General features: G+C 41.7%; 1 protein-coding gene across 2 annotated transcripts in view; it reads right to left on the reverse strand.

Moving 5' to 3' along the window:
* Nucleotides 1-648: 648 nt before the first annotated feature.
* The window catches only part of LYPD6B (LY6/PLAUR domain containing 6B), a 46,962-nt gene continuing 20,756 nt past the window's right edge, over nucleotides 649-26,854 (reverse strand). The window contains exons 2-6 of one of the 2 annotated variants that reach the window (XM_065841029.2): nucleotides 9,329-9,387; nucleotides 7,285-7,438; nucleotides 6,073-6,171; nucleotides 4,961-5,091; nucleotides 649-2,984 (exon numbers count right to left, since the gene is read on the reverse strand). In XM_065841029.2, coding sequence (XP_065697101.1) covers nucleotides 2,820-2,984; nucleotides 4,961-5,091; nucleotides 6,073-6,171; nucleotides 7,285-7,399 — 510 coding nt within the window. In that variant the 5' untranslated portion in view covers nucleotides 7,400-7,438; nucleotides 9,329-9,387 and the 3' untranslated portion in view covers nucleotides 649-2,819. Of the gene's footprint in view, nucleotides 2,985-4,960; nucleotides 5,092-6,072; nucleotides 6,172-7,284; nucleotides 7,439-7,528; nucleotides 7,600-9,328; nucleotides 9,388-26,854 lie in introns of those variants that run through there. The other variant, XM_071810677.1, reaches the window with a different exon arrangement.

A 26,854-nucleotide genomic window follows, 5' to 3' on the forward strand; every position in this document is an offset into this window, starting at 1 on the left:
ACAAGCTTTAACAGAAACGCCTTTGCCAAAGCTGCGTGGCTAATTTAGGCGTTAACAAGTCGTATGGATTTCAATGACAACACCTGCGAAGCCAAAACTGAGACGCGTGAAATACCAACATGATGAGGGTTCATTTTCTCAAATCAAACAATACTGTTGTAGGGCCCTGTGAGTCCTTCAGGCAGAGAAAACACAGCTGATACTTGAATCTATTCCATAAAATAGAAACCTTCTACCATCAGTTAAAGACCTCCTGCCCAGCCAATCATTACTATGCACGCTGGTGAATTTTAGCACTATTTTCTTTCATAACCAGCACACATTGCTTTTCCTACAAATTTAGCTTTTAATGTTGGCCTAAAATAAACTGTAAGCAGCAGCGTACACGTTTTTACATACATGAAAAGCAACAAGGGGTAAAACTGATATTCACCCCTAAATTCCATATTTCCTCAGGCAAGCGCCAATTTGTGCAGCATTAACGTGGCAATAATCAATTTTGTATACTCATTTTTCTAGAAAAAACAGCCCTAAACTTTGCGATAACAAAGGTATTGATGTATCATGACGATTAGGACTCATCCTTAACATCCTCCACTGGTGGGATTCTGTTAGGCTAAAAAACAAACCTTTGGAGACACCAAATCCTTTCGTATACCCAGGTCGCTGTCTTTATTGCTAATTTTAAAGAGATGACAAAACCAAGCACACCATTTTGGCACTTCAGTGGAATTCTTCAATTATTTTCTTTTTAATCATTCCAAACAATTCTTTACCAAACGCACAAAGGATTTAAATTATGAGCAGATTTCTTGATTTTTCAGTGTGGCAAACAGGAATGAAAAATCAGTTTAAACAAGAAACCCAAACGTAGGGAGACGTCCCCTCCCAAAAGGTCTTGTGGCTCCAGCCCCTCTAGGCAGCTCCAAACCCTCTGGAACAGCATTTGCAGCATCAACTCATATCAGCACTGAAATTATTGTTAATTATCTGCAGTAAACTCATGTAAGACTATAGGGCACTTGTTTAGATTGCAATAATTATTCCCAGAAAAAAGGCTCAATACCCTGCAGATCATGTGGCAAAAATGTGATGTTTAATGATGAAAAACATTGAATGTGCTTGTTAGGATGTTGGAGTCCAAGATTAATCTATTGAGCTGTTACCTGGGGATAATCACTGAATAAAACGAACCATTTCCTCCAAACATCCTGAGCATGTCAGGCCATGGGATGCAAGCATCATCAGATCCCAGAGCCTGCAAAACCTCAACTTATGCAGCAACAATTATTTTGCATTTGGAAGCAAAATGCGTTTCCATCCAGTTTTTGCAACTACGCAATTGCCTGTCAACACATCACAGACTTTTTATATATTCTGAAAATATTGTGTAGGCAATTTTAGACCATGAGCAAACCCGAAAACCTTTGAAAAATCTGTTTCTCTGCTGTTAGTCTAAATAGCAAATAATTAAGCCAACATTTAGGTTTAAAACTTCAATTTTTCGGAGAACAGTTACAAACCTTTTCTTAAGAGTAAGTTTTAATGATCTGTGCTCCCTGAAAACTATTTCAAGAGTTAAGCGTCATCTTAAGCATCTGATTTAAGATGAGAAAAAGCCTATAGGTCAGAACAATCTGTCTCAGTGGCAATCGTATCAGGATATTCATAAATGAATGATTTAGGAAAATGTGCAATTCAGTTCTTCAAACCTGCTTCAAACTCCTCAGCTGTGCTGCAATGCCTGAGGTTGACAGAGAAAATTTATGTAAATGGTCTTTTAAAAGACACGGAGTCAAATAATCAAACTATGCAAACGAAGCACATTAAACCCCCAACGTTGTAATGAAAAATAAAATCTTGCCACAAGGTTTTCAAATAGGGGAGGCAAAGCTACAAAACAACGATGGCCAGGGGTCTGGGACACCCAGCGTTTCTGGGAGAAACTTCTGCAAATCAAGAGGGAACACAACAGATTTCTCTCCTTATTTATATCAAGGGCCTACTTACAATGTTCATGGTAATGTAGCTGCGATTTCAAAGTCACATTATTACCACCACTTTGAACAATATCACAAAGGTTCAGCTGCGTTGAGACTCTATTGCAATAAAATAACCTCTTTGGGGTGGGGGGAAGAATTCTGATTTAGGTGCTCAAATGGTTCATCCTTTTTACACAGATATTCTACATAATTTCACACTGGTTCAAAATCTGAGTGCGAGATGTTTTACAGAAAAGAAAGATATGTAGTATTATTTTGTATTATTTCCTGTAGAAATGATAGCTCTGATCAAAATAGAAAAGAAATTCTCTCATATATGTTCTCTGTGAAAACTTTACACGTTCTCTATGAAAACCATAACTAAAGATAAGCTTAAATACACCTGTTGATCAAGACAAGAAACTCCGTGCCATTTACACACAATGAAAAACAGTCCAAACCCAGTTTCCTTTGAGATACCTCTTGGCACATCGTCCATCGAAAGTTCCTTTTTATCTCACCTGGCAAAGTCACTTTCTACAGATGAATCTTTGTTCAAAAAACACGCCAAGCAATGTGCATTTTTGTGATAAAATAGTGAATTATAACACCTTGAGCTCAACCCACTGCCTAGTCAACCAGTGGGTTGGTTTATTTTTTTAAATACTGCAGACCGTATGAAGTATCCTCACTAGAACATCCAAGGACTTCACGATGTACGCGTGTCTTTCCGCCGTCGCCTTATATTTTATGTATTTAAGCGCCAGTGATTTCTCCTTGCACGCACTGAAACCGTCTCCTCGTGGTGTCTCGCGGAGCCTCTCGGGGGAGGCTGCGTCACGACAACGCGATTATCAGGACCGACACCAGCACGGCGAGGTTGACTGTCCGCCCGCTGCCGTCCGACGTTCTCCGGGCGTGCAGCACGGCAAATACCGCGTTCGTGTGGTTGGTCGGGATTTCGACGTTGCAAATCATGCCTTCGCAGCAAGAAACGCACTCCTGGGGAGAAAGAGGAGATCTCTGGACGTGGGGTAACTCAGCAGTGGCTTTCAGAGATATATGTGATTTTCAACGGATTGCAAAGGTTGCAGCTAAACATATAGAGAATATACACTATGATTTCTATTCCAAATCACACACCACAGCCTTCCTGGCGTAACTTGTCACCTCGTGCTGTCACTGGGCTTGGGAACTGTGATGTGATGTGGCACAGCCATGTCGGCTGTGCTGACAAGTTCACTAACATTGTAGAAAGTAGAGAAAACTTTCCACCACTTTCCCCTTCCACTAATAACTAAAACCACGCATTTGAACGTTTCAAGTTTCAACTTTTTAAGCTGAAAAATTCTGACTGTAAAAACTTTGTTCCAATTCACTACTCCCCCTCAGGTGTTTGTATTCAGTGCAGCTTTGCATGCTGAACTTCTGAGGTTTTCAGTTTTCCAGTGCCACTGAACCACTGGCACGGCTGATTTTCAGGAGAGAATCTGAAAATACATTTTCTTACGTGACAATCCTTACTAGAAAAGCCAAGATAATGCCAATTTTTATCTAAACCAAAGGCACCAAAACTCTTGTGAGTTACAACGCAGCAGAAGGCACGCTGCACACTAGTTTCATGCCCTCAGTCCACCAAAACCTGTTGAGATCAACAGAAGTTGATTCAGATAACACTTTTCTATTTAACACGGGTATTGTCTGCTTCATCTTTGGTGTCTGAAATCTTTCACGTTAAAAATAACATCACGACCCTTCTCGACTGTTAAGGGATAACACTTTACTGCAGTGAATACTTTGGAGGGACAAGGCCAAGCATAACCTGGGCTGCATCACAAGGAGCAGGACCAGCAGTGGAGGGAGGGGATTGTCCCCTCCGCCCTGCTCTGTGAGACCCCCCTGCAGTGCTGGTCCAGCTCTGTCCTCAGCACAGGACACACATGGAGCAGCTGGAGAGGGGCCAGAGGAGCCACAGGAATGATCCGAGGCTGGAACAGCTCTGCTGGGAGAGCCGGGGTGTTCAGCTGGAGAAGAGAAGCTCCGGGGAGATCTTAGTGTGGCCCTTCCAGTCTTAAAAGGGGCTGATAAGAAACATGGGGACAGACTTTTCAGCAGGGCCTGTTGTGACAGGACAAGGAGTGATAGTTTTAAACTAAAATAGGGAGATTCAGGACAGACATGAGGAAGAAATTGTTGGCCCTGAGGGTGGTGAGAGCCTGGCCCAGGTTGGCCAGAGAAGTGGTGGATGAACCATCCCTGGAGACATCCCAGGCCAGGCTGGACGGGGCTCTGAGCAACCTGAGCTGGTGAAGATGTCCCTGTCATGGCAGGGCTGGCACTGGGGGAGCTGGCAAGGTCCCTTCAACCCAAACTATTCCATGATTCTACGATTAAGAACAAACTTTTCCTTAGCACCCCAAGGATGACACAAGGCAGCAATCCTCACTGTTTGTCCTGGAGCAAAACCTCGGTTGTGTCTTGCTCAAGTGCACGGCCTTTATGGACCAACGCAGCCTCGCTCTGTGCACCATGCAGTGTTACCCACGGTGTGTTGTGCAGACATGTCCCAGGCTGGTTTGCCCAAGGGCTGACGGTGACACAGCTGTAACACCGTGAACATCAGTGCAGGTTGCACAGAATCAGAGAATCATAGAATAATTTGGGTTGGAAGGGACCTTAAAAGGCACAACCTACCTGAGCACCCTACTCAGAACTCCGAAACCAAGGCCCATACACACACACACACACACACACACGAAAGCCCCAGGTTTTTCTTTAGAAGTTACTATATCCTGCCACACAGCAGCACAAAGAGGAAAGTAGGGGCGGCCAAGCATCTGTTGCAGAAATGTGATTTCTATTGTTAAATACTAGAGAGTGTATCTTGGCACATCTTCCTCGGCTCAACAGGAAAAACAAGTACTGAAACGCAAACCGCCAAGCCAAGGCGCTGCTCCTGCACAAGGAGTGGTGCTTACTGTGTGGCCGCTCTCCCGGTGGTGCTGGCAGCCCACGAAGTGACATTCTTCTCCAGTGGCACATTTTTTGGTGACGGATGTGCTTTTCCCATGGGCTGTGAAGAGGTGAATTGTCAAACAGTACCGAGTACCTGCAAAGTACATTTTAAAATGTTTATCTGCAGAAAGTCTGTGTTCTTTTACAATACCTAAAAACTTCACACAATTTAGCAAAATATTCCCATAAAAGTGACTTATTTTGGTTGTATAAAGCCATTTTTCAACTTGATCAAAATACCATTTAGTGATAAAGTAATTAGTGATGAAACGTTAAGCTTAACTCATTCTTCAAACCTCCAATAAGGCTGCTATCACTTCAACTACTTATTAGCAATAATCAACTCATTTATCTTCCATTCTCTGCTCTTTTTTGCAGCACATTCTTGATTTCTTTGTTTCAGATGTTTCCTCATTCCTCCAGTCCATTTCTTCGCCTTTCCCACTGTTACTGCGAATATCACTGCGAAGATAAATGAGGAAACATATTTCCATTCTTATCTATCTATCTATCTATCAATCTATCTATCTATCTACCTACCTACCTACCTACCTATCTACCCACCTATCTATCTATCTATCATTCTCTCATTCAATATGATGCCTCGTCACTCAGGTCTTGCTGTTCACAGGCAAGTCTATAACTTAGAGACCACAATAGCTTGGGATGGTATCCCAAAGGAAGGGGATAAGGCTACAAAGGCAATTCTTCACTTTTTAAAACATCTTTAAAATTAATTCCTAGGAAGCACGTAGTTATCCATATATACACACATAATGATTTATTATACTATTAATATATTGCTTTCTATGTTAATAATATATTATTATATGTTATACAAAATGTTTTCTGCAGACATATATATAAATAATTTTTCACTGCTGCTTTCCACACCAAAATGGCCAAAATATTCCCCTCAGCAGAAATCATATGACTCAGTATTACTAATAAGGCAAGCGAGGGCACCCTGTGTTGGCATGTTAATCCTATTCAGTGAGATTTCCACACGATGGCTGAGTCAGGGAGCAGCGAATTCAACTGTTGGGAGGAATCTCCTCGGCACAGAGGCACTTACTCTCAGGACACCACCTGTCTTCAGCCCATCTGTTACAGTTGTAATTGTCCGCCGCATTATCGCAGGTAAAGCACTTGAAACTGTTTGGAAATGGAGTGGCTTTAAAAGTAGGAAAATATAGTAAGTTTGCAAATATTAAGAGAAAAAAAATATTCAATATAATACTATAAGTACTTGTAGACACATATACTTACTAAATATACGACACACTTGGACACATTTTCAATGACACATCACCATTTGACAAATAAAACCTATGAAAAGTTTCGTTGGAAGCTTTTACATTTTTAACTGGTTTTGCTGCACCTGAACTTTGAAGCACCTCCTCCTGTTTTCATTCTCTCACAGCCCAAAATGCCATTCAAGCAGTGGTGTGAAAAACAGGAAAGAAAGAACATCTTGTATATATGTATACATATATATATATGCGCACACGATAGTACATCCGCATGTACAGATAGACAAACACAATCTACATTCAAATGGCTTTTGATTCCTTTGATGAAAAAATAAAATACATCTTCAAAATGAGCTTCAGATCTTGACAAAGGGATCGAGGGAATTATTTCCAAATCTTATTTACATTATGTAAATATCTAAATGGTTTTAAGCTGCACGGTTCCCTAGATGCACATTCATTCCTATTATATCTGCCTGTCTTGACTGTTTTCATGATACTGATCATGAAAATCTGCCCTTCAATGAAGGGATAGAACACTTGGGATGCAAGATGAGAGGCAAAAAAATGATGCTATTAGTGACAACTGGCTTCACAGGTCTCACAAGGTTTTTAATTACCTTCAGTTTGAATTAATTGCATACAGCACACCTATTCTTTCCCTTACAAAAACGCCCACAAGATAAAAGACAAAAACATCCCTTCTGAATTATGAGAAATGCACTGCATAATGTGCTCTGTGGGGAGACGTTTCAAAGACAGAAAAGTAAAATAAAAGCATTTAAAATGTGAAAACTGTTGCCCTCGTGTACTCTCTAACTCAGCAATGCATGCAATTGTTTGCTTTCATTCAGCAAACTCATAAAATGTCAGGAATAAACTAAACTACTGCAGCTTGAAAAGGAAAAGTTTCAGTTTAAACTTTTTTTCCTTCACATTTGAAAAAGACAAAGAAGAGACTGAATGAATATGGCAGTCGACCAAATTATTAAGCAACAACTGAACACACAAAAAATGTATAAGTGTCTACTTACGGTCTAGTGGGGGTCTCACATTGTGAAAGTTGATGTTCTCAGCTGAAACCCAATTTCCTGAAAGCACGAAGAACGGAAGAAAAGCTCCAGCCAGCATGCGATGGAACAACAACATGCTGAGTATTGTTGGACATGAAAAGCAGAACTCCCAGGCCTAGGAAAGAAAGGGAATACGTTATTTTGGGGGAATCATAAGGAACCGAACATGGAGAACAATCAATTTGCTAGGAACGACTTCAGGAACCTTGACAATTGAGTCAGTAGCTCTACGCTGTGAGGATGGTTAATGCAAGTGAGCATTGAAATGATGAACAACGCAAAGCTGAGCAGTTGCTGCCTTCTGCTGGCCAAGGTCCTCTACAAAGTGCTTACATTGCCACAAATGTTAAAAAGTTCATTTTCTTTGTTTAGCCTATGTGTCCTTCTAAGCAATGTCAATCTTACAGGTTCCTTGTAAGCATTCTGAAAAAATCAACACCAAAACAGAGCTCCTTTGTATCCTACCGGATACAGACAGGACTGCAATAACATTAAAGACAGTAAAACGCAGACAAATGTCGTTTTTCACACCAACAGCCTAGAACCCAAGAGCAACTCCTTATCTGATACAGATCTATGTATATCTAGTGACTTCAGATAAGCCACGTCATCTGAATTGTAAGTGCACTTATCAGTGGCACAGCATTAATCATCATGAGTGTAAATTAGATTTATTTCTTTGTAAAGTGCATGCCAAGGCAACGATAATGATGATGCCTGGTGATGTTCCACAAATTTTGGAGAACTACAAAGTGGAAGATTCAGTTTTAGCAGAGCATACATGTTTTAGGCATGGCACATTCATTTGGGCCCCCCTAGGTACTTTGGTAAGAGTTCATCGAGAGGAAGAACTCATCAATGAACATTTTGATCAGTTTGATATTTAGATGTACACACACAGGTATGCAGAACAAACTGGAGTGACACTGGAGACCTAGTGCAGGTATTAAAAAGCAGAATCAGACTAAATGGCACTTGGCCCATGCAAATTCCCAGCAGGATAAATGAGCTCGAGGGGAAGCGCCGCCGCACCAGAGACGTCGCTTGGAGCTGCCGAGCGCGTTAACTCATAGAACTCTGCACACCCCGGACACGCGTCTGCGCAGGGGGACCTGAACCAGGCCAAGCACTCGGCTGAGAATTCGGGGAGGTTTGCTTTTATTTTTCTGATTTTTACCCCAACAGACAAACAGAGAAATTATTGGAAATACAGCTCCGCCAACAAACCAATCAACAGAAAGTTCAACTTTACGCGCTGAGTTTAGTCGTCTGTCCTGGTTTTGTTAAAAACCAAGTTTCTCTTTTAGTGAATTTGCCTGTCAGCTAAAGCCTTCATATTAGCTGCATTTTCCTGGAGAACCAGATACATGTTTTGGTGAACATAGCAATGGAATGCAAACTTATCGATAAGCACAGATGGACATCTCGCGAGAGGGGCAACCAGAAACCGGTGACCAAGAAACTGACCAACGGTGTGTAACATCCCATTCACGTGAATACTTCATAGAAAAGTGGGAGATCACGAGGATCTCGTCCCTTTTTCCTTTTCCCTTCTGCTTATGGGCGACATTAGGAGAGGACCTTGCTGGTTGTCCCTGCGAACTGAGGCCTAGTGAGAGACTGAATCCAGCTCCGGTTGGCTGCAGAGTCCAGTCCAGGACTTTGGGTGCTGGCTCTGCAGCTGCTGAGACTTTCAAGATTGGTTTTGTATATTTTGTATTATTTTCTCTATTCTTATCAGTAGCATTAGTAAAACATCTTTAATTTTTCCAACTCTCTTCTCTCTGTCCTTCTTTCCCTCCCGATCGCCTGTCCTGAGTGGGAAGGGGGAAGAGGGAGGGGCAAAAGGGGGAGGTGGGGGGGGAAGGAGGTTAACAATACATCTGCCAGGGTTTCATTGTCACCCCGCACTCTTAACCCTCGACACCATCCTACTTAAGTTCTGGTTTTTAAACCATGGTTTTATGAATATATTGCAGCAGATACTGAGAAAACCACAGCATACCTCTGCTTGTGGCTGTTTGCTGTGGATGGTCCAGATTCCTTCAGACTCCAGCCCAGGATCTAAAGGAGGGTTAAGAAAATAAAAAATGAGGAAAACAAACAGCAATTGCTCATCATAATTCCGTCCCGAAGGAACTAATTAGCTTGAACACACTGTGTGTGTATTTATATTGAAAATTAAGACAGAAACCTAGAAGTGTGGTGGGTTTTATAACAAAATACCAAAGAAACGCCTGAAGCACCCATGTGGCTGTGTCTTGTTGAGCGCCCATTGCAGACACATGGATTCCCTCCTCCCCGTGATACCCCAGCGTCAAAAAAGACAAAAGAAAGACAAGAAGTGAAGCAAGGAGACTTCTCAGTCCTTCATGAGGATGAGTTTACCCCTCTTGCAAAGGAAAAGCATCATTCAGACAATGATCTAGACGGGACCAGACCACACCAGCTGAATATATATTTCCCACTCTAGGGACATCCAAACTTTCAACACATGCTATGAGCAAAATAGAAGTACGAATCAGCAGTGGGGCAGCACGAAAGAGCAAAGACACCCATCGGCCTACACATTAGAGGTTATCAGCAAACGACAAAATAAACAGGTCCCCCCAGTTCATTCCTCACCGAAATCCCCAACACCACTGCAAAATCCAAACTACATTTAAAACGTAGTTACAATTAAGCACGCGACATTTGCACAGTGATGTTCTACAGCATTAATACATAACCTGCTTGACTTGCGCCACTAACGCACACTCAAGGTGCACATTTCAAATGTACACTTAGTTTTAATGTTCTCTTTTGGTTTGTTTTTTTAATTTGTTGAGAGGCAAACCTGTGCATTATGGTTGGATGCTCTTCCGCCACGTCACCCAAAGTCTATTTCATGACCCTTTAACATCTGATAGATCAGCAGAATGTGGCATTATCCAGGACAGGATAAAGGGAAAAGAGGAGACGGTGCTGCTACTACAATTCATGAATAATCCAACACACTATCAACACACTCCAGTTTATGTTGGCGACAACATCTCTCCCTCAAGTTCCTTTTGTTTCACAGGCTTCATTGTAAGTTAGTGTTTTAAAACTCTGTCTTTTGCCATCTATATCTAAGGCTCTTCAAATCAATTTTTGCTCACAAAATAATCTTTTATCCCTGTGTCAAGAGGCGGCAGAATTTCTGTTCCAGCTGAGAAATTCGATAATTCGCCAAATTGTCCCATCCCATCTCCTGCTTAAAGGTATTTTGGATCAGGATTCAATAACCGAACCAAGAGAAGGAAGCACCATAGTGCACCAAATGCCTTCATTAATACCATAACCAGTATTCTACATCGGTTGAAGAGTTAATATAACAGCAAATTACGGTAGCATAATTTCTATAAAATTATACTTTCCATGAAAATAGCCAATCTGAGAAAACAATAAGAGCTAAAGACGCAGAAAGGCTAACTTAAGAGAGCTTTATTTCCCACACAGAGGAGAGTGGTGATTTAAAAACCCAAATACCCCCAAAGCACAGAGTATGAAACACAATTATGCAGCATTGAATTAAGCGGCGCTTCAGGAACGTCCCCTTTTCTGACACACAAGGCAAATCCCTCCCATCCCTGTGCTTACAGGTTGTGCTTTCCCCCACTGGAGCCCGAGCACAGAACAAGATGTTTGGTCCAACAGTTTTAAATCTTTTAAAAATACAGAAACTGATGTCAAAGTGCGGACTCAAAACCAGAGGAACCCCAGTTCAAGCGGGTACCAATTTTCAGAGCCACACGTTTCTGATCCCAACCACCTCCCTTGTCAAATAACCCTACTTATGCCCTTTGAACAGCACAAGTGCGTTACTTTTAAATTATCAACCTGGTTTCAAACAGGTAATACATTTCAGTGTATTTGGGGCAGCTCAACAGCATTTAATCCTTTCTGTTTTACTCTGTAGGAAGACAGGGTATTGAAATGGTTGTGAAATTTCTCTCCTTAACTTGTATTTTCCGTAGTTTCTCCCATGTTGAGGACAACCTGCCTTTATGGGAGAACGGTCTGTCACTTGATCTGACGCACCTGGACAGCAAATAAAAGGCGCAATTACACTTGTGCCAGGTTTCTACAAATTCAAGCTCCCCCCGGCTCCCCCCCAAGTTCCTGCTGTTTTCCCCAGAGAAGCTCAGGCCAAATGGAAAATTATCGAGAATATAAATACCAAAAAAATGTGTTCTTCAGTGGCACAAAGCACAGTAAACTGACCTCATGATTTGCTGTAGTCAAAGGTGTCCCTGTTTGCTAACCAGGCCAATAAATAATGGATGTGATGGCCTTAGTTACACAGCTGCACCACAAGCCCTTCTCAAATAAAATAGGAAAATATTGGAGGAAAAGAAAAAAAAAGGCTTCCATGTGTTATAAAAAGTCTTTAAAATGCTTATTTTCTTCATAGTCTTTCTTCACTCATGCTTTCGTATCTAGTAGCATAAATATTTCATTACGCCCAATTAGGGACTCCCATTAATGAAGGAAAGAGCTGTCACAATATAGAAGATTAACTCCTATAAACAAGAGCAAACATGGAGACGTCGCATCCCTGGGGCGAGGGGACACCCAGGAGAGGTGGGCTGTTCATCTCTGATCTGCTAAGAACTTGGAACCAAAGCACATTTCAAGAAAACAAAGAGGAATACAATGGCTGAAATCATTCCTATATTCCCGAAGGTTTGAAGGCTCAGATTGCAGAGCAGGAATCAGTGTGCTGGATTTCTGATTTTAATAAAATTCAAGTCTGTCGACATTGTTTTTGCTGGCAGACTCGGGAGGATTAGTAGATTGAACATCAGATACGGAATGCAAATGAAACTTCCTGCTGTCATTTAGTAAGCAATTTTCAGGTGCTATTAGATAATTGTGAATGCTTATGTAAAGCTTGTTAAACACCACTTCAGGACATGAGAGTTAGAAATACATAGGCAGAAAGGTATTTATATTAAGGGCTGAAAAAGCTCTGGCCAACACCTGACATCATCAGGTGTTCGTGACAACTCAGAAAGGCCCAAACTGACACTTTGACTTCTCTAAAAGGACAAAAGCGGCTCCTTGGCGTCCCCGTCTCTTAGACAAATCCTGCCCGTCTCATGTTCTGCCCTGGAGACCATTTAATTTGATCCGTACGCCACCACTTGCCCTACCTGAAAACTCAGGCAGCGAACGAATGGATGGGACGAACAAGAGAAAAACCTTCATTTTCTTTGGGAAATAGGCAGAGCATTCTCCAAACAAAAAGAGGGGGAAAACGAAATGTTCTGAAGGGCTTAACAAAAACAAATACTATTACAGATCTGCAAATTGAAACTATTTGTTATACAAGTTCTACCTTTTCTGACCTACTCAGCTGAAGTCTCGATTTTCTGATTTTTCATTAGGACAGAACAGCACAGCAAACCAGATTTTTCCATTGCGCTGACAGACATCTGCAACTCGAACACTGACAGAATAGAATTTCAGTAATCAACATTATTTCTAAACACAGCACATTTCCTTATCTTCACCCACAGTGCACTTAACCGTGCCTGGAATTAAATTTGGTCTTAATTACAAGAAATTATAGAGCTCTTTATCTAAGATCTTATAAAAGTAAAACACACGGAGATCTGGTAACGACAACATGTTTAGCTTGGGGTGTAGTGCTGGCATGGGAAATGGTGATGCAAACCAATTGGGAGACATGGAGGTGTCTGAATACACAACACATACAACTGCAACAACTTTGGAAAAATTAATGTATGATTAACGTGATAAATCTGAAGTGGAGGATTTGCAAGAACAAAGCGTGTGTTTGTTTTTAAGCTCACACAAAAGAGAAAATTGAAATTGCACGACATGATGTATCTCATTCCTTTTACAGCCAAAACTGCTCAGCAGAAACTTGTCTGACATTGATCTTAAAATTCAGAATCCCTCATCATCTTTGGAAAGCAACTCGTTCGTTCTAAAAATCCACTAATGAGAGATAAAGGTCCTATTCCCTTCTGCAAGTGCCCAATTTCCTCAGAGAACTGCATTGTTTTGATGTTACGGACGACCAAAAGTTTTACACAGCAGCGTGTAACAGCTTCTATATATCACATAGGCAACTGGTTTACATTTCTCTCCCCCACCTGTGCAAGATTGGAAATACGAACTTAATAGCACTCTAGAGAAAAGAGATTATAGGAATAAGCAGCGTTTCTTCTTTCCTTGAGCTCATTAGAGCACTTCTGTAAAAACGAGTCTAACGATAGCAATTTCACAGAATATTTGGTTAAACACCTCGGTGTATCAGACCAGTATTAACTCGTTAAGCCTCATTCCAAGAGGGGGGATAGAAGTTAAGCAGAACTACCTCTCTACGCAAGGTATCGGGAGCCCAGTTTCCATCAGCCAGAGGACCCAACCAGCTGGAAGTACAGTGCAAAATTCCCATTTTCAGTATCCTTCTACAATTTTAGCACCAGAACACAGCCAATATTTAAAAGATTTATATTCCTGCCAAGCTAAAGTTGCTCATGTTCAACCCAGACTACAAGAGAAAGCTACTGCTTGTCACAAAAGAATGAAGTTCTGCAAGATGTATTTTGGAACATGACAACAGTGGGACAGCACTGCTCCAGAAAACCATATATTTCTATTAAACAGAAAATGCAGGTCTTAGCCAGTTCAGCCTCAGAAATATGCTTTGGTTTTAATGCCTGTTTTTCCAGGTGAAACCCTGTTTCTAACACAAACTATGCCCAATATACAGTTACATATGCTATAAAGTTACATATACCATTCTAGGCAATAAAACAGAACACATTCTAGACAACAGAAATGAGAACCTACATGATTTCCACTTGAAATTAATATTACATTCCCTTTCAGATTAAAATGTCAAATCAAGATTTGTACAGAAAGAGAAAAGGGTGTTTGTAAGCAGTCCTACTTCAAATATTAAATGAACCAAGATCTGTTTGAATGCAGAATGGCCTGGTGGGATCAGATAAATTAGAAGGCATGGCGGGTTCTGCATCACAAAGAGCTTCACTAAAATCACAGACACTACATTTTCTGCACTAACACAACACTAGAGGGACTATTAACATTTTGCCTTCACTTTCCCAGTGACAAGAAAAGGGTCGGCGATGCCCTTCTGCCACCAGCTTATCCCAGTTTAACACTAATCTGCTGTGCAATTGAAGAAAGCCACACACGGAGCCAACCACTGGTTTATACTGGCAGGGTCTGATGTGTGAAATTCATAGTGCTGGTACTTGTCTGATACCATCTCTGCCTCATGTTCCGATCGGCTTCTTGTCACTACGCAATCCTGGAAATAATAAACAATATTATCTCCTTGAATGCACCAGGAACGGCTGCAAATGCCACTGGGTTGGCTCCAGTAGCTCCCAGTTGTGCTGTGCTGAGTCCAGGAAACCACAGCAATCAGCTTAACACATTAAGTTTAAAAATCAGTTGTGAAGAACAAATTGTCTTCATATTGAACTCCGTGAGAAGCTTTTGTCCAGAAGCACCAGTAAGTCCCACTATTAAGAAACAAACATATCTGAATTAAACTCTTTATGGAAAAACGTCACTTTAAAAGCAGAAATCTTTTGCAGGTTGTATTTTCAATGGCCTACATGACGCTTACATTTATTAAAAGGACAGATTTGTACTGCAAATGTGGTGGAGGCAGGGAGTGAAATTCTGATTACAAGTCAATACAGAATCTACTACAGGAGTAACTATCCAACTGACATAACAAATACCCCCTTGACATGGCATCACCTGCAGCTCAGTGTCATCAGCATATATAACATATATATACATATATACATATATACATCACATACAACATTACTAGCAGTGAAATACAACCAGCTTTGAACAGAAAATTAATCAGAGTGTCACTAATTACACTTGTGAAAAATGGTCTGCGCACAGAATTCCCCCTCTCCCACATCACTCTTCCACATTGCTAAGGCACATACTTCGAGTGCTGAAAACTGGTCAAGTATTTCAGTAATTCCCATTATTCTGCCTTGCCCTACGCGAGCTGACACAACATCTCAAGATTGCAGATGTACTTCTCAGTAGATTAAAAGAATTGCGCATTTCTCCCCGTTTTCTCTTTGAAATCTCAGACCACTCCACTCGGAAGCAATGGATACTTAAATATTGCTTCCTAAATTATAAACGAAGATTTTTCTACTTGAGATATAACACCTAATGGAGAAGAGACGATGCAAATCCCACTTGCAAACTAAGGTTTGCTGTTTGCAACACTCTGGTTTTAAAACCCTTTTCCAGCTGAATTTCTCGCTATTTGCCCCCAAAGGGTGATGAGAGGCCTTTTGATGACGGCTTTTAGGAAAATGTTACTATATAATACATGACAGAATGTATCTACACATGTATTTTCTTCTTGAGGATTTATTTGGAAGATATATCCAGAGCCATGCGAGCTCTGGAAGGGGTTAAGGAGAAAAAGGCTTTATTTTTCTAAGAGTACCAAGAAAATCTGTTTCAATTCTTTACACGGTTACAAACACAAAAAGGTGTAACAGTCGTTTGTTTGGTTTGAAATGCTTTAGATGAACTATGCTGAATAAATTGCTGACCCGTCCAACCTGACCTGGTGTACAACGGCATTTACTGCCAATCGACGCTCTAATCCAGGGCGCTGAAAACACCACAAAGCAAATCTCAGTTTTACCAGCCGGGAACTATTACCCACGTGCAGTTTTTGGCAAAGCTTGCTATTTGGACACCTCAGTCGGCCTCCGTTGTGTTGTGAGAGAAAAGGGATTTGCCCTCATGGCAAAGGAGGGACAAGACAAACAGAAAAAGTTCATTTTCACAGGTTTGCAAAAGCTGTGCTGACATATATGTCGTATCACAGAATCACAGAATGGACTGGGTTGGAAAAGACCTCAGAGATCATCCAGTCCAACCCTTGGTCCAACTCCAGTTCATTACCAGATCATGGCACTAAGTGCCATGGCCATTCTCAGTTTAAAAGCCTCCAGGGCCGGTGAGTCCAGCACCTCCCTGGGCAGCCATTCCAATGCTGACCACTCTCTCTGCACAGAATTGCTTTCTAATCTCCAGCCTCAATTTCCCCTGGCAGAGTTGAAGCCCATGCCCCCTTGCCCTATTGCTGCCTACCTGGGAGAAGAGCCCAATCCCCCCCTGGCTAGAACTGCCCTTCAGGTGGTTCTAGAGAGTGCTGAGCTCACCTCTAAGCCTCCTCTGCTCCAGACTGAACAAGCCCAGCTCCCTCAGCCTCTCCCCATAGGGCTTGTGTTCAAGTCTCTTCCCCAGTCTTGTTGCTCTTCTCTGGACCCGTACCTTCAGCTACAAACCCAAACGCTGCATTGGTTTCTTCCTCTAAGGCTCAAATCTCCGCAGCAGAAGCACAGAGCTACAGACATAACCTAGTATTAAGCATTTATAATTAAATACACTCATATTTAATTAAAATTATCTGAAAATAATTATTTCTTTACACTTGCTCTCATTCCCTTTCACCATAAACATCCACACTCTACAGCTGGAATCTCCTCACTATGTACAGCAGCAGAAAGACAAATCACAAACTCACACTTCCATCATCTTGCAGTTACTTGTTTATTTGCTAGAGGCTGAGCCTTGACTATTATAGTAGCTGAGGGAACATTCCCAGCATTCAGAAAGAAAACAACATCCATCATTTCTGGTCTTTAGAGCATTTCATAGCATTTTTTCATAGTATTTTTAACTGAAGTGTCACTATCTTCTTTTGTTATAAAAAACCCAACATTTCCAGACCCAGCATCAATCTAGTCCCTTCATTTCTTGCAGCTTTAGCTCCTACTTACCCCTGTAGCAGTAATTGAACAGCACTGGTGATCTTACCAATCTGAACCAATGGTCCCGTCCCCAACTTGGCTGCATATCGAATATTGGAAGGAAACAGGTAAAAGTCTATTACATGGAAAAATCCAACCCCGACACGTGTTCTCTCCCCGCCGAAGGGCCAGGGTATCGCTCCTCGTCTCTTCACACTGCAAAAGATCCTGTGACCGCGGGTGTGATTTGTGGTGGTTGTTCTAAAGAAAGGAACCGAGCGCCTTGGGTTTGCCTGGAACAAATGTTCCCTTCCCATGATACACAATTCCCATTTCTCAGCTGTTTCTTCTTTTTTTTGTTGGGTTTTTTTTTTGCTTTATCTCCTTAGTGTGATGCTATCAGGGCAGTGACATTTTCTGGCTTGCTAGAGGTGTACAAAAGCGTTTATTTATCATTAATGTGACAGAGCTGCTTCTATTCAGCACCATCTTGGTTCTCCTGATACTCTCCAATGACAGCAAATCTATTTACCCTTCTGATGTGTCCTTCCCACCTTCACGGCCCCGAAATCCTCTCTGAGAACAAAATAACATTTAACTTTTGGGTATTGCTGCAGAGCAGAGCCTGGCTTGTATTTCTCAAAGCCCAACACTTGCTGAAGCCTCATGCCCGACTCCTTTCAGTCAATGCAATAATATAATAACACAAGACATGGGAAGTAATTTATTGCCTGGAATAAAAGATAGTTTTCATTCCATTAGAAGAGCGATGAGAAGAGACAAAGTGCACACTCTGCGTCTGCACTTACCTGCCCTAGGGACAATGACACATTCTTAAATAAGTTGGCAGCGGGTACAAGGATCAATAAGGATGCCCCTGGGTGGGGAGATTTATTTCCTATAGGTATTGCCTGCAACACGCAGGATTTAATCTGACAAATCGAAGTTGGCAGATTTTCTGTTTCCTTCATTTCCTCTTCACAAATCGAGAGTGACGATAAACAGAAAAGCACTACAAGCAGACCAATGCCGCAACCACTTAGAGTAAACTAACTTTGAATATTGATAAAGTTTACCAGCTCGGACACCAACAAAATCCTCCGTGCAAACCAGGTGATATTTGCACGCTGCATCTCCAAACAGGTGCCTGGCTCCACAGAAAGGGTGAATAAATGGTTTATTGTAGCTGTTGTGCTTTTCATACGTAACAGGCCAGTTCCAAGAACTATCAGATGCCATTTGAGTGAAGTATCCATATAAATGAACACAGATGAAAACTGGCCTGGCTGCTCTTCCCCTCCAAACAGAAAGTAATTCACTGGGGAAAGAAGAAATCTTACTCCTCTTGTGTCGGGGAGCTCACTTGGGAACTCTGTGCAATCAAAGGCACCATGAGCTTTTTTGGGAGGTTCCTCAGAAACCCTGGGTATGACCTGCGGGGGAGTTTAGGCAGATGGGTCATTATCAAATTAGCACTGAGATACATTGGAAAGAGAGACGTAAGGGAAAAATAAATCACCAGTAAGAAAAAAGCACTACCAAACCCAAACACCAGTAATGGAAAAAACATGAAACACTATTGCAAAATGGGAAAAGGGAAGGGAGAAGGGAAGGGAGAAGGGAAGGGAGAAGGGAAGGGAGAAGGGAAGGGAAAAAGAAAAAGGGGGGAAGATAAGAGGGGGGAAGAAAAACGGGGGGGGGAAGAAAAACGGGGGGGGGGGGAGAAAAACGGGGGGGGGAAGAAAAACGGGGGGGGGGAAGAAAAACGGGGGGGGGAAGAAAAAAGGGGGGGGGAAGAAAAAAGGGGGGGAAGAAAAAAGGGGGGGAAGAAAAAAGGGGGGGAAGAAGGAAACAGAGAGAAATAGAGAAAATAAAGAGAAAACAAACAAACAAAACCCCACTAGTAATGGAAAAAAACCCAAATACTAGTGAGAAAATAAACACTAGTAAGAAAACCAGTGCAGTTTCTCCTAAAAAACCATTGCATACCTTTATTCGTTATTATTTTGAGACTCCTCAGGTCTACGTTCTTTCACAGGCTGCACAGATTTCCCTCGGCATTTGCAAGCATCATGTCAAAGGGGCAATTAATGTGATTTTCTTGTGTTAGATAATACATCTTTAATGTTCTCTGAACGTTTCTTTTGGTTCATAGTGTATATTATTAAATCAAGGGAAAAGCAACCACCAACAAAGCGTGGGTACATATTACAAGGGGGGGCAGAAATACACACACACACACATATATATATATATATATATACCTAAGTCCTATACTCCCCCCTAATCAAACTTTGTGTCTAAACTGAAGGAAAAATTAAATTTCCATTACTGCTAATAGTAAACTAAATTTCCTATTGTTATTTATATATTAATATTCACAATGCAGGTCATGCAATACATGAATTATCCATAGGTTAGCGATATACCTTTCCAGAAGTTAATTGACTTTTAGAAATGATCAGTTAATTCCTACTCACACATCAGGCAATTCCTCAAAACATATTCTGTGAATAAAGAGTTTCGGAGGGTAACTCCCAGCTTTATGACTTTTATTCTGATACTTGTGATGCACGGATTACGCTGATGTCGACGTAAACAGAAAATTAATTGTCTACTTCAAGGATTTACAGCTGTGTGTAAACAAAATAAGAACATAAATGAAACGTTTTCCAAGTCAGATCTTCAATTCCAAGTGTCAGCCTGGAGCAAAATGTTATGTCTGAGTTACAGCATTAAACCCCAAAAACACGGGAAGGTTCAAAAAGAACAACCTTTCAGACTCTTCATTATTACTGTATTGCAAAGCAGAGGTTGGCAAAACATCTTCACTGTGCGGTGACAGGAGGAGGGAAAACAGGGAAAAGAAATGCAGGATGGGCTGCATCCATTAATCTGATGAGACAATTAAATAGAAATACGGACAGAAAGGCCAGGATAAGTTAATTGGAGGAGAATCTAACAGTGAGCTGAATCACTAAATCTTAGAGCTTTAACTGAAAGCTGAAGAATTCCCCAGAACTAAGTTCCCCAGCAAGCGGAAAGGTATCCCTTCCGTAATAGCAGGCAGATCTATAGGAAGCAATAAACTTTATTACAGGAAAAAAAGAAGTTCAACAGCCTTTTGAAATAAGAGAAGTGTCTTGCTACAATTCTGTGCTCCCACTTAATCCACCATGAATGGGCTCCAGTGACTGAGAGCAGGGAGAAGAAAAAGAGACGAACGACATTCCTGAACAGTTCTCAGCTGATGCTTTAATCACCCCTATTAGCGGTATAAAGGGATGATGCAGTGCAAAACCACCTCAGCGCTTTCCACAAGTGTTTTATACATTACTAGAGAAATACTGCAATATGTTCAGAGCAGCGGATGAGCAGGTGAAGGAAACACAGTTTAGAACAGAAGGGATGTGTGTCCATCAACCAGCGTTGCCCAGCAAACAGAAATCATCATCACGTGCATCTGCTCACTACCTCTGTCCCTGATGGAATGGAATTTCACCTTTCAAAAGAGTTATATTGATATACGTGGCTATATGTGCTACGTAAATATTAAAATATACAACACTACACTGTGCTACAAGTATGAATCTGTAATTTAGCTATGTGATCTTAATAAAAATGCAATACTATAGACCATTTGACCACAGTAACTGAGTGTTTAACAAAACAATCAGTTTAACAAAATAAATCAGCAGCAGAATAAGACAGAACAGAAGGGGAGAGACCTGTTTCCTCTGTCACTGAGTTCCTGCAAGCCAGAAAGGACCAGAAGTTGCATTAAACTTTGGTGACAACTGCAGCCCCATTTCTCCAGCACCACGGTCTCCACCCCCAAAACCATCCTTCCACCAACATACCAAGAAGATATGGTATGATGATGATGTTTTTAATGCAAAACAAGATTAAAGGTTAAACACAACAACAACAAATCTTTCGGACAATATTTAAATGACGAATGAGCCTCAAATCTTCCCGTTTGCAGGGAGGGCTGCGGATCCAGCCAGATCTGCTGATGTACAAAAGGGTATGAGAAGAGGTTTCAACTCAGATGCCTAAGAGCACAATGCTAATTTGCAATGATTATCTATACGTCGCTTCCTGCACTTGCCACACCAGTGTGAATTAAACCTCTTTGAAGTTCCACCGCTTCAGGTCCAGCAGGCCATCACCCCACTCGCCTCACCCTTTAATTCCACTGCCACAAACGCCTGTGTCTGCGCCTGACCTTTACTTTGAACCATCTGTGAGGGCCTGGAAGGGCAGATTGCAGGGCTGAAATGGGGTTGGATGATTTCAAGAATGGAGTTAGGAAAACACTAGAGACAGAACTAGAAGTTTCCATCACCGGGCAGGTCTCTGATTTCTCCCATAAGGGGCGTCTGGCCGCTGCTGTTCTCATCACGGGTACACGGAAGCAGCGATATGTTTGAATTTCTCATTGACATATCCTTCTACCACACCTGCACAAGGAAAATAGCAATTCACAACATTCAAACACAAAAACGCAGCAGTGATCACCCCATAGCAAGAGAAGCAGCAGCTCCGCATCCAGCCTTCGGTTCTCCCTATCGACCGTGGACATAAAACCTAAAGCATGAAACTTATTTGAGGTCTTTTGTTCACCTACCAGACCCAGTTTAAATACTCATGAGCCTGTTCCACAGAGCTCAAAATACAGCCACAAACAACAAATAACAACCATAAAGGCACGGTGGAAGGATGCTTAGGTAAAAAAGAATCTCGTTAGCCAAGAAGAGAATATAATAGATCCTAGTTTTCCCACACAGGATCAGTGTGAATCCAGAAAAAAACATGTAATGCATACTTTACCTTATGCAGCAATCTAAGTGGGTTTTTTTACTCCTACAAAACCATTTTTCACTGAACACAGGGTGATGCTATAACAGGGCCAGAATTCCTCCAGCTCTTATCTGACCCTGTGTAAACACCATAAAGTGCTGTGGAAAGATAAAATTCTCCATCTGCTGATGGTTGCTACTGTTGGCCAAAACGGGGTCAAAAGTTAACGCACCCGGCTTATGACTGAGGTTTTATAGCTTAGGCCCTTAAGAATGAAGCCACGTTACTATCCCTTTGGAGAAAAAAAAATACATCACTTTGTATATAAGAGATTCAGCCAGAGACGAGAGATAAGGCATGGAAAGGACAGGTTAACCTGAACCACCAACTGCTTACTCAAACCAACCTGGGTAATCAGTAACTACAGACAAGAAAATTAATTGTTGGACAATCTTCTCCAGAATTGATTTCAAAGCCAAAAAGATCATGAGGAATTCTTGTTAGTAATCAATTGACTGAGCTTTTAGTAGCACATCAAACGAGGAAAAATGATTATATTATTACAAGCCTAAGACTTGGAAGACGTGGTCCCAATTTCCCACTCCACTCCAACCATCTACCACTAACCTTCTCATTTTTCCATCATAAAAATAATACCTGCATACCTTCAAAACAGTTAATCTTACACTAATCCATGACAGACTGGGAGGTATTTGCTGACAGCCATAAATGCTGTATTCTTACAGACAGGAATCCAGTTTTACACTTAATAACCCTGAAAGGAAGCAAGTCTGTTGAAACCCCCAGTCACACCTCAAACGAACATCAAACTGTTCCAAAATCTAATATACAATTTAGTCTAATTACTGATGTCTGCATAGAAATAGCCAGTATTTAATCAATATTGCATAAAGGAGAAAGGATTATTTTGTCCACAGTTTAACCACAGAAAAATTAAGTACCAAAGGGGTTTCCTACAGAACAGAAGCAAAAGCATCCAGCTGATGATCACGGGGACCCACATTTATAAACTAATATGCATTTCAATCCAGTTAGCACTGGGATTTATGGCTAGTCAGAGATTAGCACTGGTATTGAACGGAGCCAAAGCCAGTATCAGTCTCTTACTGTGTTCTCATGGCACTGAATAAATAACTTCAAAAAATAAGTGCACGTTATTACATCAATATTCACACATGCACATCCCAGGAAGACGGTTCATCCCAGCAATTCTCAGTTCTATCTTCTGGGCTGGAATCTCTGTGGGTTTGGCTCTCTGCTTTACTCCGGTGACACAGAAGGGCCGGGACGCAGCAGTTCTGCTGGGGTGACCATCTCGGTTAAATTCTATAACCTGCCAACAATCTCCGGCACTGGAAGCACTCCAGGAACTCTGAGCCACGCTAGAGGCTGCGCCCTCTTCAAAGCCTTCCGAGAGGAGGGTGGGGAAAACGGGTGGAGTGAAAAAAATAATCCCAACTTAATTATAAATAGAGCTTAAGAATCCCATCCACGTGAAAGTTCTTCTGCTTTGTACCATGAATAGCTCCAGGGCTCAGAAAGCCGCCTTGAACAGAAAACACTTGGAATGATCCTCTTGTGAGTGGCTCTTAAGTGCTGATCCACGTGAAGAGGACAAGGGAATGTTCCCCAGTAAGTGCTCCTTCAGCAAATTAGTACAACAATTAGTTATTTTGCTCCAAGTTGGGCTGCAGTCTGTACCAACAGCTGGCAGCCTTGGGGAAGGAAAAGTTCGCAATGACCCATGGAGTATTTTGTGGCTGTGCTCTCCCAATGTCCAAAAGCTTTTTTCCCCTTGACTGTCACCAAGCCGCCTGCGCTTTTTGGTGTCATTCTTCTCCTTATTCTTCTTGCTCTCCCTGGTGTTATTATTTTCAGGTTCAGCTGTTTTAACCTCTCCTATAACAAATGGGTGAGAGGAAAGAGCAGCAGTGGGGCATGGAAGAGAAGGAAGACACGAGATGATGCTCCGGAGAGGATCAATCATGGCAATCTGAGAAACTTCTTCCAACAGGAAAAATAATATGAATACTCAGAGCTCAATCAGTTCGCTACAAAAAGCTCTCTTGGCCTTCCCTGCAAATATAGGAGCCTTTTTGTTACCTATTTCCTTTGTCTCTCTTTGTGCAAGCTGCAAAGAAATACCATTTTGTAACTCCCTATGTCAACTACTTTCAAATGCATTCCTCAGGTTCCACTGACACCTCAGCAGAAAAAGAAAATACTAATAAATCTAACAATAGCAAGCAAAGGTCAATGCAGCACTGACCCGAACATGGAAAGAGCTAAAGGTGCTCCACAAGCCGTATTTATTAAAAAACATATGGAACTAGTTCTTGAAACATCACCTCCTACTTCAAAATGAAGATTTGTTATAAATTGCAATAATACACTACAGAGCCAACCACTAATTGCAACATAACTGCAAATGAACCCAAAGTGCGATATGACTGTAAATGAACCCAAAGGAAAGCCTTATTAGAATTTTCTTCTCAAACTGAGAGCAACTGCTACTTGAGTGAAGACCCTAGGAAGCATTTCGACAGTTCTGAATCACAAATGTGAAGTGTGACAGTTGGAGTTCTCCATAATTCACAAACTGGATATGGAAAAGATCACAAGCCTTGGAATCTATTCACTCGGCTTCTTCATCTTCCTTTCAACACTTGTCACTGCTACCAACTTCAACCAACACATCTGCTTAGGTGATAAGGGCTTGCAAAAATGTCTGAAATAACTCCGTGCCACCTACAAAGGCTGTGGAAGCTCTCAAGGTTTCTAAACAGTTTACTATTTGAGAGTATTAATACGTGCAAAGAGAAAAATGGCATTAATTTTCACATAATCTTTTTAGTGTTATCTTGATAACAAATATGACACGCAACCTCACTAAAATGTGAAAAACAGAGGGATAGTACAATCTGAATATCTCACAGTCCTGGTAGCATTTTGACCCATTGCTGCCCTCCCGGCTTCAGGGCACAGAAGCCAAGCAGGGAACACCTGGCCTTGCTCATGCTGAACTTGATAGAACCCATACATTACACATTTTAAGGCCAAAATATATATATATTTTAAATTCATTACGCTATCAAAATAGTACACAAGCCACAGAAATAGCATTCTCACTCACTGAGACAACATGGATGTAATTCCTCCAACAGCAGAAGTCTCTGCTTGGCAGCTGCTGCTGAACACCCGATGTTGTGAGGGTTTCTAAACCATTTCTTTCTAGAAACATAACCTACACGCCTTCCATTCCAAAGCCACCCTAAACTTACACCTTGGCTATAGAGAATAAAAGCTGTTATGCCTCATCAGGCTCTGTTTATTCAGGCTTGATAGGCAATACAAAAATCAGCACCTGAATGCTTATGTTCTGTAATCCCTTCGCTTACAGCAGCCTGGCTGCCGGCAGAGCTCTCTGCTTTAAGCGGGGTGTTTTGCTTGTAAAAGTGCTGAAGAGAGGTTTCAAAGCTTTGGTTTTCATGATAACTGTCACAGCTGCAAAGGAACTAATGCTGCGCTGTGTATCTTGCACAACTGGGACATTTTCTCCCGTTATGCTGCTGACAGAGTTGTTTTTTTCTTGTCTTCTGTATAAAAATCTCTTAGATATTCTCTACTTCTAAAAAAAAAAGCCTGCACATGTATTCATGTTCTTCCATTTAGTCTTTTTTTAATCCATGTGTCTTAATAAATACCAAATAGATACAGCTTTGCATAATATAAACACGGAAGAACACAGAAAGGAAAAACAATTTCACAAGTTTATTCTGTTCTTACACCACATTCTTAATGTGATTTGTCCAGTGCAGGAGGGAAAGAATAAATCTTTCTCATAGGAGTTGTAAGAACCAAATTGCGCACAGATTCCTAAAGATTAGCATCGCAAAGTTTTGCCTAAAAGGTGTCTGGACTGAAAATTACTTAGCACCACCCACACCTGCAGAATTTGTGGACGTTCAGTGATTTAACATGCCCAAGGACCTCGTGCTGAGGTGGGATGTGTGTTGAGGAGGGACCAGGGGCTGGCAGCCGCGCTTTGGGTGGTGACCACAGACGGCAGATACGCGGCACCAGTACCCGAGACGGCGGCTTAGACGTTCATCAGCATCGCTAATTAAACCAGTTTAACCAGCAGCCAGTCCCCAGCTGCTCATCCCCAGACGGCGTGTGTGGCCACACCACGAACCAACCCGGGGAATAGCTCCGGGTTAAAACAAACCCCAAAACCATCACTTTCCAGCCGCGTCCCTTCCCCTGGCTGTAGAAATGCCTGTGCAAACACGGCGCAGGAACCGGCAGAACAGACGCCGCGGTGCTGGTTTCTGCTCCCACAAAGCTCCCCACCAACTTCACCCCCCAAGCAGTCTGGCTTAAAATAAACTGTGTTCTTCCCCTGCTGCTCGGAGCTGGTTCCTAGGTAGCTGGTTTGCATTCCTCACGTGCTTTGGTAATAGATCAATAAATACTCAACAGGTATGCCCCTATTTAGACACCGAGGTGCTATAAATACTAGACACAGATGAACGCAAATTGCCCTGTGCAAAAGCCCACAGGGTTATGGCTGCAGTTTTACGTGGCTTGGCCAAAACAGTTTTGTGAGGCACAGGCTTGTGATTCTGACCCAATTATACCGTAGACATTGTTGAGTGTGGTTTGTTATTAGTCCATGCGCAAGAAAGCGCACAGGGTACTTGGCCAAGACACAAAAGCAGAAAGAAGGATGGGGCACAGCGGAGAAATGAGAGTTTAATGTCAGTTAAATAATCCAGCAACTCAAAAATTTGGAAAAGCAACCAACGTGAAAAGACACAAAATCTAATTGCTCCTTCTCTTATTCTTACATGAAAAATAATATTTTAATC

The sequence above is a fragment of the Patagioenas fasciata genome, chromosome 7 (genome assembly GCF_037038585.1).
Source record: "Patagioenas fasciata isolate bPatFas1 chromosome 7, bPatFas1.hap1, whole genome shotgun sequence".
In the NCBI taxonomy this organism is placed as follows: domain Eukaryota; kingdom Metazoa; phylum Chordata; class Aves; order Columbiformes; family Columbidae; genus Patagioenas; species Patagioenas fasciata.